The sequence below is a fragment of the Macadamia integrifolia genome, chromosome 6 (assembly GCF_013358625.1).
Source record: "Macadamia integrifolia cultivar HAES 741 chromosome 6, SCU_Mint_v3, whole genome shotgun sequence".
NCBI classification, from domain to species: Eukaryota; Viridiplantae; Streptophyta; class Magnoliopsida; order Proteales; family Proteaceae; genus Macadamia; species Macadamia integrifolia.
In genome coordinates, this window is record NC_056562.1 from 36217137 (window position 1) to 36236360 (window position 19224).

General features: G+C 39.7%; 2 protein-coding genes and 1 non-coding gene across 4 annotated transcripts in view; 1 reads left to right on the forward strand and 2 right to left on the reverse strand.

Annotated features, from left to right (window-relative positions):
• The first annotated feature begins 4882 nt into the window (after nt 1-4882).
• Nucleotides 4883-4967, forward strand: TRNAM-CAU. Its single transcript is given in 2 exon segments — nt 4883-4920; nt 4932-4967. It is a non-coding gene; the product is annotated as a tRNA-Met (tRNA).
• A 3292-nt stretch (nt 4968-8259) lies between these two features.
• LOC122082011 (uncharacterized protein At5g41620-like) overlaps nt 8260-19224 on the reverse strand; it is a 33207-nt gene continuing 22242 nt past the window's right edge. Inside the window, exon 3 of the mRNA XM_042649490.1 lies at nt 8260-10060. Within this exon, the coding sequence (XP_042505424.1) occupies nt 8525-10060 (1536 nt within the window). The 3' untranslated portion in view covers nt 8260-8524. The remainder of the gene's footprint in view (nt 10061-19224) is intronic.
• LOC122082012 (ATP-dependent RNA helicase DEAH11, chloroplastic-like) lies at nt 13987-15465 on the reverse strand. 2 transcript variants are annotated; one of them, XM_042649491.1, is made up of 2 exons: nt 15325-15465; nt 13987-15078 (listed from the first exon to the last, which is right to left on the reverse strand). In XM_042649491.1, the coding sequence occupies exons 1-2, from the start codon at nt 15376-15378 to the stop codon at nt 14122-14124; spliced, it is 1011 nt and encodes a 336-aa protein (XP_042505425.1). In that variant the 5' UTR covers nt 15379-15465; the 3' UTR covers nt 13987-14121. The 2 variants fall into 2 exon arrangements, with proteins under 2 accessions (XP_042505425.1, XP_042505426.1); XM_042649492.1 differs by having other exon boundaries at nt 15177-15428.

Consider the following 19224-nt stretch of genomic DNA (forward strand, 5'->3'; position numbering starts at 1 on the left):
CTCATATGCAGATGCAAAAGGAGGCAGGTTCAAATAGTGTCTCACTCTCTCCCAACCTGTAGTGGTTTTGATCTTTTATTAGGTTAGAGTTGGATGCATTATTTGCAACCTCCTAAAGCCCTATCTTATGGGGTCTGCCCAATAATATCGTGAGTCCCATGCGTGTTTCATAGGGCAAATCAAGTTTGGATTAGGCAATATTTTAAGATCCAACATGGTACAACTACAACCTTAGCCATTGCCGCCTTCCCTACCATAAAGAATAAATTTTGGATGATATATATATTTCTAAGATCATGATAGGATAGGTCACTCGTGCAAAACTCGTTACTTTAGAATGTTTAATATCAAGGATTGATACAACAAACTAGATTTTGCATTGAGGATGCCATATCTCAATATGATCACGATCATCATATTAAGTATCTTTTACTCCACTACATAGCATTTTTTTTCAATTTGTTGTCATCTTATCTTCCATGTTTTTTACTTCTAGTCTTAAAATCTCTCTCTCTCTCTCTCTCTCTCTCTCTCTCTGGATTGGAATTTTCTCTTGAGCAATGATTGTTCAGGTCTTGCCCATAGTTACTTCTTGGTGATTGACACATGTCCAAGAGGTGACCCAACGGCTCTCAATGCGGTGCCTCTGTTTTGAAGCACAACCGTTGGATCACTACTTGAACGAACATGAGCGATCACCGCTCAGGAGAGGAGTTGGATCCTATTTTTCTTCTAAATTTAAAGTGTGATTTGTATTTTGTTGGAAGTATCTTTCCTTTAGTATGTAGTGGCTTAGTTGGGGCTGATGTGTTTATCATGGCATTCTCTCTTCATTTAAGTTTTAATTTAATGAAATTTATTATAGAGAAAAAAAAAAAAGTAAATATGATTTAAGCATTAAACCATTTTTTTTTTTAACATGGAGAATAATTCAATACATTTTAAGTCATATGATTGAATAAAACCACCAATATTCGATATAAGATCATTTACAAAAACAAACTTTTTATCCAACAATTGAAGAAATTGTATCAACCTTGCACATTACCTAATATAAGCAAACAAGGTGGAGAAAAGAATAATAATTTCAAGTGACCCACTAAGAAGGTTATCCTTTAGTAATAATGATGATAATCTCAAGATAACCCAATGTGATTGGGAGAAAAAAATGGTACTTAGCATTGACTTCAATTTTTGACATTTTCTTTCAAAATATATCCATAATTATGCAACGCACTTAACTATGATTATATCCAATGCACTTAACTCAAATTATATTTATAATCTTAGAAAGCAAGTTGACTCCTATTACAAATTGGTTCTTATAAAGAATTGATTAATACATAAAATGTCGTTTTAGATGACTATTTTACCGACAATAAGAAAAATGAGCCATAATGAAATAGGCAAAAAGCCCATAATAGTTATAGACCTTACAATTAATACATGAAATATTAGTTTAGGATTAAGTTTTCTTTCACCAATGGAGAAGATAAGAGAGAATCTCCTCACCACCAATGATGTGACCTTATGACTGGATATTTTTATAAGTGTTGTTACATTATAATATCATCATCATCATCATCAAAAGAATAAATCATGACGTGGAAGTGCCGAATCATTATAAAAATTAAGCACATAAATTACTATTCTAAAATTTTTGATTAGCCGACATAACATTTTCTTTGTCATGAAAAGACCCAATAAGGCACTTAGTTTGAGCTTTGTGCTACACAAGCATTACTACAAAAGAAAAAAAAAATTAAAAGGTATTGTTGGCTAGTGTAGCATGAAAAGTTTAACTCACACCATCATCAAACCTAAGATCTAAAGGTGAAGTCTTATTATACTTATTATACAAATCAACAATGTACCTATTTGATAAGGAAATAAGCAACCATCACTACCTTGATTATGCATTATTTATTTGATTAGTGGCATTGGGCTCGAACTCTTTTCTTCTTCTTTTTTTTTTTTTTTTTTTTAATTAATTAAATGTGTGCAGAGGAAATACAAATACTAGAAACCACCAATATTACTGTTAAGCATTGAAATCTTCACAAATGTACTTGATAATAGAGGTTGCCAAGAGGTGAATCTATGGTTCTGAAACTCGCAATCAGACCATCTATTCTGGTCTAACGTAATTCAAATATTCAATCTATTTTTAGGGTTTCAATCCGTTTTGGCCTGTCCTTATCAACACTCGACCTTTTATTTTGGTAGGGATAAGAGTGTCAAAGTTTAGCTCGAACGGATTAGATTGATCAAAACTGATCAATTTTAGTCCAAATCAAATCGAATCAAATTCTTATCAATTTGGTTTTGCGTTGGGTTTTATGGAATCGATATAAATCAAAACCACATTGGCCGGACCGAACCTAAATAAAAACTATAATCCATAATTTTTTTTTTCTTTTTTTTTTCTTTTTTGTGACATTGATAGGAAACATCTAATTCTGATGGCATTAAGATTGTATTTTGGGCTGTCAAGGCAGGTACGTAATACCGTAATACATATTTTTGGGAATGTTTTGGGTGCTTGGGTCCCAAGATTCCCCGGGAATTCGGGCTTCATAATTAAGGTCCAAGACACAAGGAGCATTGGGAGCATGTCTGTCAATGTTACCAAACATCAGCTTTTTATGTTTCTCATTAAATTCACTTTGGTCTTGGACCAGTAGTTCTAGGGGTTGACTCGATTCTCTCAAACTGTTCTCATTATTAAGAAAAAAATAACAAAAATAAAATAGGAGCTTGTTTTATAGCAATAGTAGTTAATCGTTTCTGTTTCAAGGTCAATCTATTTAATCAGCTACATGAAAAAATTTCTTGTTCACTAATAAATCATGGGCCGTTGGGCTACAGTCTACATAGAAAAAGAACTAAATCCGGCTTAGATATAGATAAGGTACAATGTCAAAAAGTAAGCATAGAATTCTATTTCAGATGTGATTATGTGAATAGCCCGATGTAAACGTTTATAAGGGTTTGAACCCCTCTCCTTAATGTTTAACTTTAGAGGGTGAACTCTATTGAATCACAGCAAGTAGGAGAGTCTGGGCATGATATTTCCGATGTATCTTTGAATATACAGGAAATCCCTCGAAAATGATCTCAAGTCCCATATGTTTTTTCGAGTGAGGGGAGATTGTAATATGCTTTGCCTTCATGAATGAGTTTGCCCTGTGAACCTCTATGAATGTGTTTGCCAAGAAAATGAGAAACCTCTTTGAATGTGATTGCTAGGAAAATAGAAAAGGTAACTAATAAAATAAAAAACCAGAAGTGCTCTCTCTCTCATTAAATATACTATTTCGAGACCCGCTATTAGCCGTATAGATCCCTCTCCCTTAAAATGTGGTTTCTTTTTCATCTATTACTTAAGAGCTAAGCAGTGTTAGAGTTCCATATCCAATACTTCCTTATCCTCTCATGAGAGAGAGAGAGAGAGAGAGAGAGAGAGAGATTTTGTGGGTACTGATGAGAGAAGAGAAGTTGTAGGTGTTTTGGGGTGCAATGGGGAAATGGGTTGGTTGAATGCCACTACACAAGACACTATTGGTGGTAGTGGATTTACAATATTTTTGCACGGTGGGTAGGGGACCATGACTAGTGCCTTTGGAAACTTCATTTCTGCTAAATCCATTCCCACAAACAAGGCAGATCTAGAAAGGTTGTCGTCGGCTGCTGATTCATGAATATCCCCTCAGGGTGCTGCACAGTCTCTAATTAAGGATACACGTACGTATGACCAAGGAGATGAGATGAGATTCCCTTATGATCATTTGTCTTTGCCATTGGAGTGAAAGGAGCTCCTCCACCCCTTCCAGGCTTAACCCAACTCAGGCCAACCCTTATTGACCTTGATTATGTCCAATTGTAGTCTTTATTTTTGTCATTTCAGGGATAGACAAGGTCAGGGCTAACCTTATTTTTTGATCGTGTATATATATAGGACCAAGTCGGGTCGAAGTTAGCCCCGACTTGGCCCAAGGCCTTGGCCTAGGCTGATTGGCCTTGCCCTGGCCTTATCACAGGCTTAGAAATTTTAACCTAGCTCATCCTAGGCCATGTCGGGCTTAGGGTTGGCTTGAGCTCACTGGGTGATACTTGCAATCCTAATTTTAAGAGTCTCATCCAACTACAAGATGATCTTGTGGATTAAGAGATTATCTCTCCACCATCCTAAAATATTAGCAACATAATGGGTTTCTTTTTGGTGACAACTAACAACCTGGCTATCAAAAGCAGTTAGTGAAAAATCCATGCCATACAGGGAACTTTGTCCTTCTAAGGGGATAGGATTCCTCTCCATAGAGTTTAAGGACCAGAGAGTTATCCTAGAGCTGAGGTGACTTAGGAACACGTGCCTGGATCCTCTCAACCTTAGAATCACTCTCTAGTCGTTAGGTTCTATGGAGAGGTGCCCTTTTAATGTGGCCCTTGAAATTTTTTTTTTTGGGCTAAGATGTGTGGCCCTTGTTGGTGTATCTATTGTTGTACTCTTCATTTGGTGCTTGGGGTGATATCTATGTTTGGCTGGCTTGGGAATTATTTACCATAGTTATTGTATTTATTATTTTTATTCAACTCTAGCTAATGAACTTCAGCTTCAATTTTGTGGGCAGTGTTACAATTGTTCACTAAGAACCCATATTTTACCAAAAGTTAGAAAAAAGAAAAAAAAAAAAAAAAAAAAAAGAGAATCCATGAGACTTGTATAGGATGATGATCATTGTGAAAATTCCACATGCTCTTCCTCTGATCCAATAGCCATTACTGATGAAAACTTGAAACTTCCACAACAATAATAATGAAGTTGGAAACTTTTAAGAAAAAGAAATAAAAATATTTAATATTAATTGGATAACCATCACAAGGGGTGGTGGCGCAGTTGGCTAGCGCGTAGGTCTCATAGCTTTAGAGTAATCCTGAGGTCGAGAGTTCGAGCCTCTCTCACCCCATTAACCTTTTTATTTTGGTATTCATGGAGGCAAATGAGAGGGCATACATGGGCACAAGGCATCGGATGAGTTTTTTAATTTTTTTAGGAGGGAGTGAATGAGAAGTGATACCTTCTTTTTTTTGGGTATGAACTTTTGAAGGGTAAGCCAATGTGAGAAACGACAATGGCAACACAAAGAATGGTACCATCTACCGGCCCGTATAAATTAGGGTAGGAGAGAGTAAACAACGAAAATTCTTTGCACCTTTTTTAAGTGTACAAAACTTTTGCAGTGTATGGCAATGTGGGAGAATCTTATTTGCCACACCAATGGCAATAGTAGAAGAATGGTATCATCTAAAGTAGATTTTAGAGCCCATGCAGTCAGGGTTGGAGAGAGAAAACAATAAAAAAGCTATGTACCTTTTCTTTAATGTAAGTAACTTTAGAGATGTACACCAATGTGGGAGAATCTTAGCCGCCACACCAATAGCAGTACTGAGAATGATACCATTACCGTAAAGATAAAAAAGAGAATACAACAAAAACAAAAACAAAAACAAAATGTAGGGCAAAGCTTTCCTTATTCCTTGGGTCTATACTTTGAAGGATTCCAAATAGATGTTCTTAGTGTAATAGGCTAAATTCGAATGCTACTAATGCATCGTTCATTTAACAAAAAAATCTATAATTTTATATGCATTACAATACAAAGAGACACAAACAAGACACAAGGAATTCAGCTTTGGTCTTCCTGTCCTGAAATTAGAGAACAAGGGTGAGTTATATATGGTTTCTAATATATTCTCTTCCGTACTTTATTATGAAGAAGTTAATGGAAGAGAAGAAGAAAGAATGTTATAAAGCAAATGATCAAATTTTGTTGGTCTCAGCGTTTTTCCTACTTAAGACACCAATTCTCAATATGGTTATAAAATTCATCAGTTTTCCATCTTAGGCAGGTTTTAAAACTTAGGGTCGGATTGGCTAAATCCTCCAAGGCTGATCCCAATTCTGGCTGATCTAGAGTGATCGATCCATATTGTATTTTTAGGGTTAGGGTCAAAGATTTAGGGGACGGTATCGGTATCGGTCTCTGTCAGATCGATGGGTATCGGTCTATTTTACCCTTAATTTTTATAAAAAGTACAATTCTTTTATTATTTTACCCCTAAAACTATCTGGATCGGGATCGGATCAGGGATCGGTCTCGGCCAATACCGATCCAATACGGCCGATCCCAAACCGATACTTGAAACCATGGTTATGGTTCTAGTTGATTCTAATAAATTCTTGACCAATTCTGACCGATCCAGATCAATGTTAGAATTTCAACTCTGCTCTTTAAAACCCTGATCCTAAGCCACCACATTGAACCTCCTTTTTCGACATGGGTCAAAAGACTAAGGATCAATTAGAATCATAATAAGAACAAGAAGTCAACTGCTCAACCTCATTCCAACTAAATGGGGTCAACTACATAGATCATTGCCCTCCAATTAACTCTATTCGAGATCATACTTGATGCAAGATCTAATCTATACATTTCTTTCCCCCCTACCTCTCTTAGGGATATTTTAGGGCTAACCTTGATTCTTTAAGTTCCTTCAATTTGAATCAAATCACTTTTCCGTACCAAACCATCTAAAGTCCTCCGTTGAACATGATCATGCCACCTTAAACGATTTTCTTATAACTTATTATGTAACAGAACTACTCTCAAATCAACTCTAATATGATCACAAGCTCTTTAAAACCCTGAACCCATACCCCACGTTGAACCTTCATTTTCTGCTCTCTACTTGTATACGTACATGGGCCAGTACCAATCAGGATCCCAATTCCGCTCTTTAAAATGCCGATCCCAGGCTCCAAGTTGAACATCCTTTTATCTACTTGTATAAGTACATGGGCCGGCTCAAAAAAAGCTCAACCCTGGCCCAAACCGATCTCGATAATTAGTAATTGGGCCGAGCAATTAGCCCTTGATTGGGTTGTAATCTAGTTAAAACCTGAAGCTTACAGACTTTGGACTGAAAGAAGCAACAAACTGAGCTCATAAAAATAATCTTCAAAATATAAGTAGGACCCAGCTCCTTTTAACCCATGGTGACGAGAGAATTTCTTCATCCATGGGATCGGACCCTCTGATCGGAATGGACAAAGGTTTTTCGAATCTTCTGTAATAGAGGACTCGAGTCAATGATGATATTCACTTTTCCTAGAATCCAATCATAGCATCAAATCATCATGAATGAAGATATTCTTTCTTCATCTATGATGAAAAATCACCTTCACATCAGGTGATGAGCCACCTGGGCAGATCTCCATTTGAAACAAGAAGGGTTCACAGAAAGAAGAGCTCTCTGAGCTCTAACATGAACAAACCCTACATCATCTCTTGGGACTAAAGTACTAAATTCTATATTTACATAGTCAGAAAGGGGGAGAAGGGGTCTGATATATTTAATTAAAATTGTCCAACAATCCAGTCTCCCACCCTTCACGAGAGCCAAAACAGCATTCATGATCGAAGTGCAGTCGCTGCTTAAGTGGATCTCTTTAATGATCTTTGATATAAGCTAGCTGAATCCCATAGCAGATAACTAGTCCTTCAGTCATTGTACAGGATTGTGATATAACTCAGCTGCCTGCTGCAAATAGGAAAGAGAGATTCTTGAGGATCACTGCTGCCACAGAGGATAAACCTAAAATGAGAAAGAAAAGCTCCATCAAAAACCACATGGTATACTTGTGGGAGAGAAATGTTTGTGGGAACAATTGTTATTGAGATTTGGGACTGTTCATGGAGATCCCTTTTGTAATGCCCCGATAACTTTCTGCAGAAAGTTCATCCCTCCATCTCTTGATCATTTGAACTACGGTAATTGGATCTCCTTCTTTTGGCAAGGAAGCAAAGTTCATTTCTACTTAACCAAAAGCCATGTGATTACCTCAATATCAACTAGTATCATACTTAAATCCTCATCCTTATACTTAAATCACATCAGTGCACTCTGTTGGCAGTTAATCAGCACAGTTTCCCCGCACACGTCTACTGCACTTAAACAACAATTCGGCAGCTCCTGAACCAGCTGTGCTCATACTGTCATACAAGAACAGTGCCCCACCCTGATTGGCTGGTTCCTTTTGCCTTGGCTCCCCCTGGCGAATCTTAATCTCCCCCACCCCCCTCTCCAACACCAAAAAAAGGGGGAGGGGCCCCTTTCTAAGAACACTGATGTCAAGCCTCACAAAGTTGAGGGTGTATGCAGAAATGCTATAAAATAGGGGGTAAGAGTCGCAAAAAGTTCACAAAGCAAGTAGTTATTAAAATCTCGTCAACTTAAAATCTCTTATGATCCGTGCTTGAACATGTAATAACAAACAAATTTTCATATACAGAGGTAAATCTCAAAACTACAAAAGTGGGGAAAAAGTACAGTGATACAATGAAAACACATCGCAACATTCAAATTCAGCGAGAAGTACCTCGGATGATGCGCACCAATACCCACAAATTCTTGATCAGGATTGTCTGTCAGCTGAAACCATGAAACCATTGTTTCCATCAACCTAGGAAGAACCTTTGGAAGATCTTAAGCGAGAACGCTGCCCCTCTAACCTCGCTTCTAGTAGCTTTGCTTTCAAAGTATTCTCCTTTGAACCCCGTGGACATTTTGACGAAGACTCAGCTATGTCGAGATCTGGGGAAGTGAATCTCGACACCCATTGCCGTACTGGGCTGGCATGACCCCTCCATGTCGTGCGACCACATGATTCTTCCCTGCAAGTTTCAGGATGAACCTTACCACCTTCCACCAAAGACTCACTTTTAATTAAGTCCTCAATCACATGGTTCGAGTTTGATCTGTGGTTCCCACCCCGTTTACTCTTTCTTTCATGGCTACCCTCTTGTGTACCTTCATAGTTTTCAGACTTCTGAGAAATGCTTATTTCAACTGGGTTAGCATCTTCTCCCACCGTCCCCTGCTCCTTATCCACAACCTGAGTCTTTCCATTAGATGGCATTGCTCTGGCAACATGTTGTTCAAACTGCACTTGCAAGTTGGATGGGTTATGGCCCTTGATCCTTTCGCGAGAGCCTGGCTTCTTCTTTGTAGAATTAGACTTCATTTCTTCCAGATTATCTTCTCCATATTCTTCAAAATTAGATCTAGACCAATCATTGGTTTGCTTGTCCTTGACATTCTTGTTCAGTTCAAAACAGTGTGAATCACTGCCAAGAGTATCTTCCTCGTCTTCTGCATCTTTAAGTGCACTAACAGCTTCATTCAAGTGGACAGATTCAAGAGAATGGCGACGCAAGTAGCTGTCCTTGAGATCTTTAGGTAAGCCATCATTGCTCCTAGAACTACCAGATCGCTTTGCTTGAAGAAAGGTCTCTATTTCAGAGCTTAACTTCTCCACTATCATGTTCTTTTCAGTGAGATCAGAACGAGCTTCTGCAAGCTTCATCTGCGTCCGCTCATCAAGCCATAACTCAGAAATATGAAGGATCATCAGATCATGGTCATCCCTGGCATCATGATCCTTAGATTTTTGTTTCATCATCCGCGCCTCCTGATCATAATCTCCTATTCCCCGAGCAAACTCATCACATAGGTCTTCCAACATAGCCCTTGCTTTTCTTTCTCTTTCAAGTTCTTTCAGGGTCTTTGAGAAGGCAGACTTCATCTCCGACAGCTCTCGTGCTAACTTCCTATGCAGGCTCTCGGAGCGCTTTCTTAACTTCCTCTCATCTTCTAGTTCATCCCTGACAGACTGAACTGCAGCCTTGATGCGGCCTTGCTCCTTGCTCTTCATGACCACTTTGTCCTCGGCAACTTGCTTCATCAAATCATCTATTTCTTGTCGGTCTGCTTTCTGTTCTTGCAGCAGCTCTTTGATCCGAGTTCGAGAATGACTCAGCTCAAATTTAAGTGCTTTCACCAATGCTATATTGGACGCATGCTGTTCCTCAAGGCTCCAAATCCGGTTCAAAACTTTTAGTAATTCTGCAGATGTTTTAAGGCTATAACCGGTCTCCCCATGCCGTCCCTTGAGGTCCAAAGAACTAGAAGGAGTGACAGCAGGGTTATAAGCGGCCACCTGCAAAGAACAAAATTGTATTTTGTAAAACTAGAATAAACGGGGTGAAACTACTTTGAATGTTTTTTTCTTTTTTTGGAGGGGGGGGCATCAGACAGCAAATGGCATACATAATCCGGGTGGCACAATTATATCACAAAGAAGGACCAACACACATTGGAATCCATATGGTTCACTTGTCAACAGCCAGAGCCATGACAATGATGATCCGCATGAAGGCTTCCACTAGTCAAAAAGCAGAGAATACGAAAGAATAAACTGGAGAAAAATGCAAAGAGAAAAACACCGAGAGAGAACAGTCAAATCGAACAACCCCACCGAAAGAAAACCCCTTCTCTTGTCATAGTATCTCTTTCTTATAAATTACCTCCCTCAAAACCACCAATGCCAGACTGCCTCACCGGCCCAACAGGTGGCTTGAAACAATGACAAGGCCAACTCATAAAGACCACGGAATCACTTCTTCTCACAATTTAGTAGTCCACCGAATAAAAGAGTTGTAATACACAAGTGAATCCAAAATCCAATTAGAACCGTCCAAAGCACATGAGAGGAAGTAGGAGTTGGTTTCTGAATAGAATTCCGCCAAGAAAAACTTGACAGCTTTAAATTAAAGTCTCTATGTAACAGAAAAAAAGACGGAGAATCAATTGACAGTTCAGACCAGAGTTATCAATTCGGCCGAATAATTCGCGAATTATTCGGCCGAACCGAATTTTAAAGAATTTTATCAAAAATTCGGACCGAATCCGAATTAAAAATAAAATTCTTTAAAATTCGCGACTTTTTCAAAAATGAATATAAATCGCGAATAATTCGGACCGAATCCGAATTAAACCGAATTATTTGGTCCATTTAAACATTATTTTAAAAAAAAAAACCAAAAATTAAAAATTAAAAAAAAAAACCCCCAATAAGATTTTTGACCGCTTTTTTGACCGAATCCTTAAATTAATCGTCCGAATTATTCCGAATAATTCTCCGTCCGAATAATTCCCGAATCCGAATTTGCTAACTATGGCCACAACATAGAAAACTTCTACTGCTTCCTATTGTCCTAGTAAGTCACTTGATGACTCATTCTCTCTTGTTGTTTCTAACTCACCTAACTCCACCTGCACAGTAGAACCTTCTTTATTTTCATCAACTGCTTGTGAATTGTAATTTGACTTCACTATATGAGACTCACCAAACACGTCTCTGCTAACCACAACTTTCTGTGAACTTGGATCCCACAACTTGAATCCCTTTACACCTTTCTTAAAACCAAGAAAGATACATTGCTTCGACTTTGAGTCTAACTTGGAACGCTGCTCATTCTCAACATGCGCATAGGCTGGACAACCAAATATTTTTAGAATAGAATAATCTACTGGTTTTCCTGTCCATACCTCTTCAGGAATTTTACAATCAATCACCTTTGATGGAGACCTATTGATGAGGAAACATGCCATGTTCACTGCTTCTGCCCAAAATCTCTTGCTCAACCCTACATTTAGCCTCATACTCCGAGCTCTTTCTAGAAGTGTTCTGTTCATCCTTTCAGCTACACCATTTTGTTGTGGTGTCTTTGGAACTGTGAAGTGACGTGTAATTCCTTCAGTTTTGCACAATTCTAGAAATGGCTTGTATGTGTACTCTCCTCCATTATCTGTTCTCAAGTATTTAATTTTCTTTCCTGTCTTCCTTTCTACCTCGGCCTTCCATTCCTTAAATTTAGTGAATACCTCACTTTTATGCTTCATGAAGTAAATCTAGACTTTCCTTGAGTAATCATCAACAAAGGTCACGAAGTATTCTGCCCCACCTTTAGATTTTGTTGTTAAAGGACCCCATACATCGCTGTGTACATAATCAAGCACCCCTTTACTCTTATGTTTTGCAGTTTTGAAACTAACCTTACACTGTTTTTCAAACACACAATACTTGCAGAAGTTTAGTTTACAAGTTTTTACTCCCTTCAACATTTTCCTTTTATGAAGCTCTATCAATCCTCTTTCTCCCATATGCCCTAACCACATATGCTACAGATAGGTATCATCTGTATCAAATACTGCATCTGTAGTCACAGATGCTCCACCTATAACTGTGCTCCCTATGAGTCTGTATAGGTTTCCTGCTAGCTGTCCCTTCATGATAACCATTACACCCTTAATAACTTTGAGAACTCCACCTTCTGCTATGTACTTGCAGCCATTTGAGTCAAGTGCCCCCAAAGATATTAAGTTTTTCCTTAATTCTGGTACATGCCTCACATCTGCTAAGGTTCTTACTATCCCATCAAACATCTTAATTTTGATAGTGCATATCCTAATGGTCTTGCATACGGCATCATTCCCCATTAGGACAGACCCACCATTATATAGTTGATATGTATCAAACCAATCCTTATGTGGACACATGTGATATGAACATCCAGAATCTAAAATCCAAGAATCAGATGGTTGATTCTTACCTGATGATATAGAGAGTACATCTCCATCTGAACTGTCAACCACGCTAGCTTCCTCAGATGCCTTATCTACACCTTTCTTCTTTAAGTCCGCCTTCCTCTTCAAGCACTCTCTCTTTAGATGACCTTCCTTATTGCAATAGTAACAAGAGACCTTTGTCTTTGCCCCTTTTGATTTCGATATACTCTTGCCAGATCCCTTCTGATTTGATCTCCCTCTTTCCTGCTCCTTGTCACCTCCAAAAAAACCTTCTCCTTGAGATTTCGTATTACTAGCCTTCTTCCTTGTATCATTGGACATGAGGGCAGCTGCGACTTCATCTATCTCAAGGGTCTCCTTCCCATACAATAGAGTCGTTACTAGGTGATCATATGATTCTGGGAGCGACGACAGCAATAGTAACGCCTTGTCTTCATCCTCGATCTTAACCTCCAGGTTTGCAAGTTTACTTACGATCTGATTGAACATGTTAAGATGCTCTAATAGATCCGTACATTCCTCCATCTGTAGAGAATACAATTGTTTCTTCACGAACAACTTGTTCGTTAAGGACTTCGTCATGTAGATGCTTTCAAGTTTTGCCCATAATTGCGGTGCAGATTCGATACCCACAACATATTGTAGGGCATCATCAGAAAGATTTAATCGAATAGCACTTACCGTCTTTTCTTCCATCTCTTCCCAATCTTCGTCAGTAATTTTTGTAAGTTTCTTCAACTTCCCCAACAACGTTTTCGCCAAACCCTGCTGTATCAGAAGATCCTTCATCCTTTGACGCCAGAGGGTGAAATTGTTCTTCCCATTAAACCTCTCGATGTCATACTTGACATTCGATCCCTTCCCTGCCATCATGATAGTAAACCCTAAAAAACGGAAACCTAGAGCCCTGATACCAATTCGTAGAAACGCAACCCTAAAACAATGCAGAAGATAATGGAAAAACAAACATGGATTTTACGAGGTTCGGCAAGGTTGCCTACGTCCCCGGTGAGATGAGATCCTGCTTCATTATCAATGGAGAATAGGGTTACAGCGCTCATCCTCACACCTCTCAGTATTGCTTACATTACAGAGAAAGAAACCCTCGCTACAAATATATAGCGAAAAAAACCATAATCCGGAAAGTACACAATTGCCCTCAAATAAAAAATTCAAGTGGGGGGCACTACACCCCCTGCTATGCAGGGGGGTCTCCTGCCCCCCTAGCAACCCCCACGGCCAGCTAACCGGCTAGCGGGACCGCCATCCTGCCTGTCTAGGTGCTGCACCAGTACTCCCTGGATTAAACTGTGACGGAATACAAGACATCATACACCAACAATGACTGGTGTAAAATTATTGTCTTCCAAATTGATCATTGGAATTTCTGGAGGTGAAATAAGGATAAACATTAAAAGAACTCCTGTCATTAATCAAAGAGTATAGGATCACATTTATAACTAGTCTCCCACCCCCAAGCAAATCGATTACTAAAACCATAAGAGGGTGACGTCAACAAAAAGCACATAGCAGGAATAATTCGGTAGGCACAACAAGCTTTAATCAGTAAACACTGCTTAAGACAGGACATTCAATATCACACGAATAATAGCCGTTGAGTTCGTCGATTCAGCTAAAATGTTTTTCCACACCCCATAAGAACCTCAATGGGAAAATCATTGAGAACAGACGTACCTGCTGGCAATTTATTTCCTTGAGAACTTCCTTCCGCGAAGCATAAATTGGCAAACCCTCATCAAGGCGACGAATCTCCCGCAGCATAACGTGATGAATCTGACTCCAATCAAAATCACCAATAAACCTTAACACCTCAATTGAATCATCAAAACAGTCTGGGGACGTCAACCCATTGAAATAATCGAGTATACAGTTCATAGCAGACTTAAATTCCCTGACTCTCTTCTTGATAACCTCCCTTGTAGCAACAAGTCCCTTCTTCTTCAACGTAAGCTCATCAAAACCAACGATACTCTGAGGCTTTCGGAGTGAAGCCGAGACGTAAGCGATCTCATCAGTGGCTTGCTCAATCTTCTTCTGCCATCGCTTGACTTCCTCTCCGTCCAAAAGACTCTTGACTCGGGAGACAAAGAGGTCTTTGAGCCGTTCCTTTAAGTCCTCCGTATCAGAAGGCAAGAACTCGTTAGGTTGCACGGACGGTTCTAGAAGATGAATGCCATCGAGTCGCTGCTCCCAGAAGTAAACCAGAGCTTCTACTACATCACTCCATTGCTTGAAAAACAGCTTCGCTATCACAACACACTCAGGAGAGAAAACAAAGTAGTTCTCAGGTATCGAACTGCAACAAGCAATTAAAGCCTCTATGCTGGTCTTGCAGAAACCACTTTTCTCTGACTGAAGCACAACAACAAAATTATCCAATTTTCGATTATCTTTCGGAGAATTGCCATGAAAGTTGACTCTTCTCTCCTGGTATGGAGACAGTACAGAACTGTAATTAGCCGGAACAACGCCTTTCCGGTTATTATTCCCCCGCCGGACAGTTGTCCGAGTTGGAAGTACGCCTCTGCGCATATCTACTGTGGATTTAGAGTGTATAACGATGCCCTAGACAGAGAATTAGTAAAATCTTAGTCAGCAAGCTATGCAGGAAACTGGAGAAAGCAAAAGAAAAGCACAACAGTATAACACTAGTGAATGCTTACGGTGATCTGGAGAGAGAAGAGAGGAGAGAAGAGGGAAAGAAGAGAAGAAACGAGAGAAATCGAAAGCACAGACAAGACACCTCGCACAAATTCTCAAATTTGAAGAAGAAAAAGCAGAGACCAAGAAGAGAGAGACGAAGAAGATCACCTGTTCTTGTTCTCTCTCCATCTTTCGGGAACCGCTACTTTCCACATTCCTCATTTCCGCGGCTTTAAAAAGTCCTCGCGCGCTTCTGATTCTTCTCTACTAATCACTTTTTTAATAACCCTACAGAGACCAGCAGAGCATTGCTTTATATAGGTTAGTTTATCAGAAATCGACGGTTAATCATGTTTACTGGTTAAGTTAACTAACGGTTCATGATTCTAATCCAATGGTAAAGATGATAAGTACTGTGACACACGTTCAGACAACGAATCCATTAATTATGACAGGGAATCAATGGATAAAGCTTCTCGAAAGAAAGGGACCCACTTAAACTCGCAGGCTTCTGACAAGGATTTTTATCAAACGGTTGGTATTCTTGGGAGTGTACGGAAACTGTAAAGGATCCTCCCATTAGATCAAAAGTGGTGGTCCCGAGTTGGGCCCACAGTGGGAATGTGATACGAGGAAACCCGTGCTAACCGGTTAACTAGGCCTGTCATGTAGCTAGGATCGTAGCACTGAAGGTGTCTTGGTTACCAAGTCATTGTTTTGCCAAATAGAAAATTACCAACTTTGGACACGTGGATTGATGATAATAGGCCAGCTATTAAACACAAGGATCCCCTGCACTGTACTGTAGTGTACCGGCAAAAAAGTGCTGTAGGTATTGGACAGCTGTCACGTCACTCTGCGTCCCACCTTAGATTTATCCGTCTTCTTAGATTTATCCGTCTTTTGAGGCTTTGTAATGTGAAAGCATTAATTAACTAACCAACCCACCAGACCGCCCCTCATTGATTTTTGATTAATTTGGGGCCATTCGTTCCTCGATCCAATCCGAGTATTAACCTAACTATTTTGTAAAATAGTTATCATTGGGAAGGGTCTATATAGTCTTTGTCTAGGTTTTCAGTCTCTATCTTGGTCCGGTCCCATCCCAATTAGTAACAGGAGGAGATAGGACCGGTTCCTAAACAGTTCTAGGTATGGTAAAATAGGGAGAAGAACTTCAATGTTTCCATTAATAGTTTGCAGGTTTTTTCATTATCATGAAATATAAGATGTTACTTATTTTGGAAAGAAAATTAGAATACAAAACCATAATGAATTTCATAATCTCAATATCAAACGATGGTATCTTCATGGTTATATTTAAAACTTTACACTATTTTAAGGGAAAAAGATTTATGCATGTAGATTATTTTGCATGTGCTTTCTTAACAAGTGAGGGCCTCATATCCTCTTTTTTCCTTTAAAACCCTTTATTTACAATTTGTAATTCAAGTTTTCCATATACACAAATTAGAACTCATGTTGTAGAAAATCCTCTCTCAGTAATTCTCTTTTGTTTTATTATTGAAGGTCCTTTAAGTTAAGAATCTAAAAGGTTTTTTTTTTCCTTTTTTTTTTTTTTAAGGTAAGAGATCTATGTGCAAGTGGCAAAGAGGAGTCCATCAATGGAATGCGGAAAAACAACATTGTACATAAAAGGGTAGCGACATCATTTTATTTCAGGAGTAGAGAGATAGAGATAGAAATAGAAGTGCTAGCATATCTTAGTCTAATATTGTTGTACTTATTTTTATTTTTTTTAGTAATTATCTATTAAGAAAAGGGGGCAAGTATACTTGACAACTTAGAGGGTGTCAATAAGAAAACTCTTTTTAACAATAACAACGAAAAAATATTCCTTATCTAATATAGTTTTATTTTATTTATTTTAATAATTATATTACATCTTAAGAAAAGGGGGCAAGTACCCGTGAAATATATGCTCCCTCATAATTTCTCTCACCTCCTTCCTCATTATTGATGGGGGCTTTTTTCTCTGCCTATGATGTATAAAATGTCATGTAAATAGATTACATGCCCATCTCTTTCTCATATGTTTTGGATAGAATTTTTATTTTCTTTCTAAAATTCAAAGGACTTAAATGTCAAATAAAATAAATTTTTAAATAACTAAATTAATAATAATTTGGAGTTAATGACACAGTCATATTAGACAATGATCACAAAAGTTTGTTTCTAGGTTGAAATTTTTTGCTTCCCTTCCCTTTTCATCCCTTATAATGAAATGAAGCCTAAGATTTTAAAACTTGAAATCAAGGAATTCGGTTGGTCTCCATTGACTCCAATGTGATATTTGATTGTGATACAAATCAAACAAATTGTCCAGAATAGGTCAGGACTTTCTACCAAACAGAAAATCAGGACNTCGAAGCCCTCCAGGACAAATATGACCGAATGGCCAAGGCAATGAAGGAGGTCTCCAAAGCTGTCTCTCAGAAGACCGACGGAGCACCGCAAGGCCCCCACATCCAGCCCGAGAGAGCTCTAGACGAGGACCGGAGTAGTACAGGATCGATAAGGTCCGGTCATAACTTTCAGAACCGAGCAATGAGGGAAAGTCCTGCACCCAGGGGAAGGACGCGGTGTGCCGCCAGAGACCCACATGGGGAACCACGCCAAGGAGACGAACAGAGGCACAAGGACTCGGGGTTAAAGCAGATGATCTTGGACCTGAAAGATGAGATCAAGAAGGTGGCAGAAAATTAGACGGGAGCTCGCAAGCCAGACCTCACTAATGACACGACACTAGCTGATGAGGTCATGAGGGACCCTCTCCCGATTGGCTTTCGCCTGCCCAAGTATGACACTTACAATGGGTCTGGGGACCCTGTCGATCATCTGGAAGACTTCAAGGTAGCCATGCAGTTCCATCGAGTCTCGGAAAACATTATGTGTCGTGCCCTGCCATTGACGTTCAGAGGAGCGGCAAAGCTATGGTACAACCATTTGCCGACAAAGTCGATCCACAGCTTCAGCGATCTAAGTTACTTCTTCGTGAAGGGATTCTCCAGTAGCCAACCCCTTCAAAAGACTACATTGAACTTGACCAACGTCAAGCAACATGAAGGAGAATCACTGCGGAACTACATGAAGCACTTCCAACAAGAGAAGATCATGATCAGAGGTCTAGACCTGAAAGAAGAGTTCACAGCCTTGCTGGGAGGCGTCAAGGATAAGGAGTTGAAAAGGTCTTTGGTGAAGCATACACCTAGGAACCTGGCCGAGCTGAGAGCTCGATGCAATAAGTACATCCAGATGGAAGAAACCCTTCAAGCCGATGAAGAAGCCGAAAGGAAGACGGGAAGTAAAAGGATCTCAAGGGGCGACGACAAACCCTCCGAAGAAGGCAAAAGGTAGAAGTCTGAGCGCGGTCGGGCACCTAATCCACCAAGGAAGTTTAAGAAATACGCACCCCTGAATCGGAAATGAACGGAGGTACTGATGCAAATAAAGGACTCCCCAGATGCCAAAGCCATGAAGTGGCCAGGGAAGATGGGACAGCACCCCGAGAGATGCAATATGGACAGGTATTGCCACTTCCACAGAGACCATGGCCATGACACCAAAGATTGTTGGCACCTCAAGGGAGAGATAGAAGGAATGATCCGAAGAGGATATCTAGGCCGATTCGTGGACCGCGAAAAAGATGACGCCTAAGACGGTAATGACTGTAGGGATAACCGTCGGAGAGATGGTAAAGGCCACTATGAAAGAAGGGGGCCTGCCCGCAGAGGCAATCAGGAACGACGAAGGTACCAGACACCCGAGGAAGTTGACCATCACCTCCAAGATGAGAATAAGAGCCCAACTAGAGTTATAGCGACCATTTGTGGAGACCTAGCCATTGGAGAAAGTTCAGTCTCGGCCAGGAAAGCAAAAGCCTATGCGAGAAGCGTGCATGTGGCTGAATGGTCGAACAAGAAGGCGAGGACGGGGACGGTTATTTCCTTCTCAGACGACGATCTGGAAGGGGTGCACACCCCGCACGATGATGCCTTGGTAGTCACCATGACCGTAGCGGATTGCAGAGTGAAGAGGATCCTAGTG

Excerpts from the sequence above, each read along its gene's own strand:
- LOC122082012 (XM_042649491.1), bottom strand. The coding sequence starts at position 15,378 with ATGAGGAATGTGGAAAGTAGCGGTTCCCGAAAGATGGAGAGAGAACAA. Across the intron at positions 15,079-15,324 it reads TGGAGAGAGAACAAGAACAG|GGCATCGTTATACACTCTAA; the intron begins GTGATCTTCTTC and ends TTCTCTGTCTAG.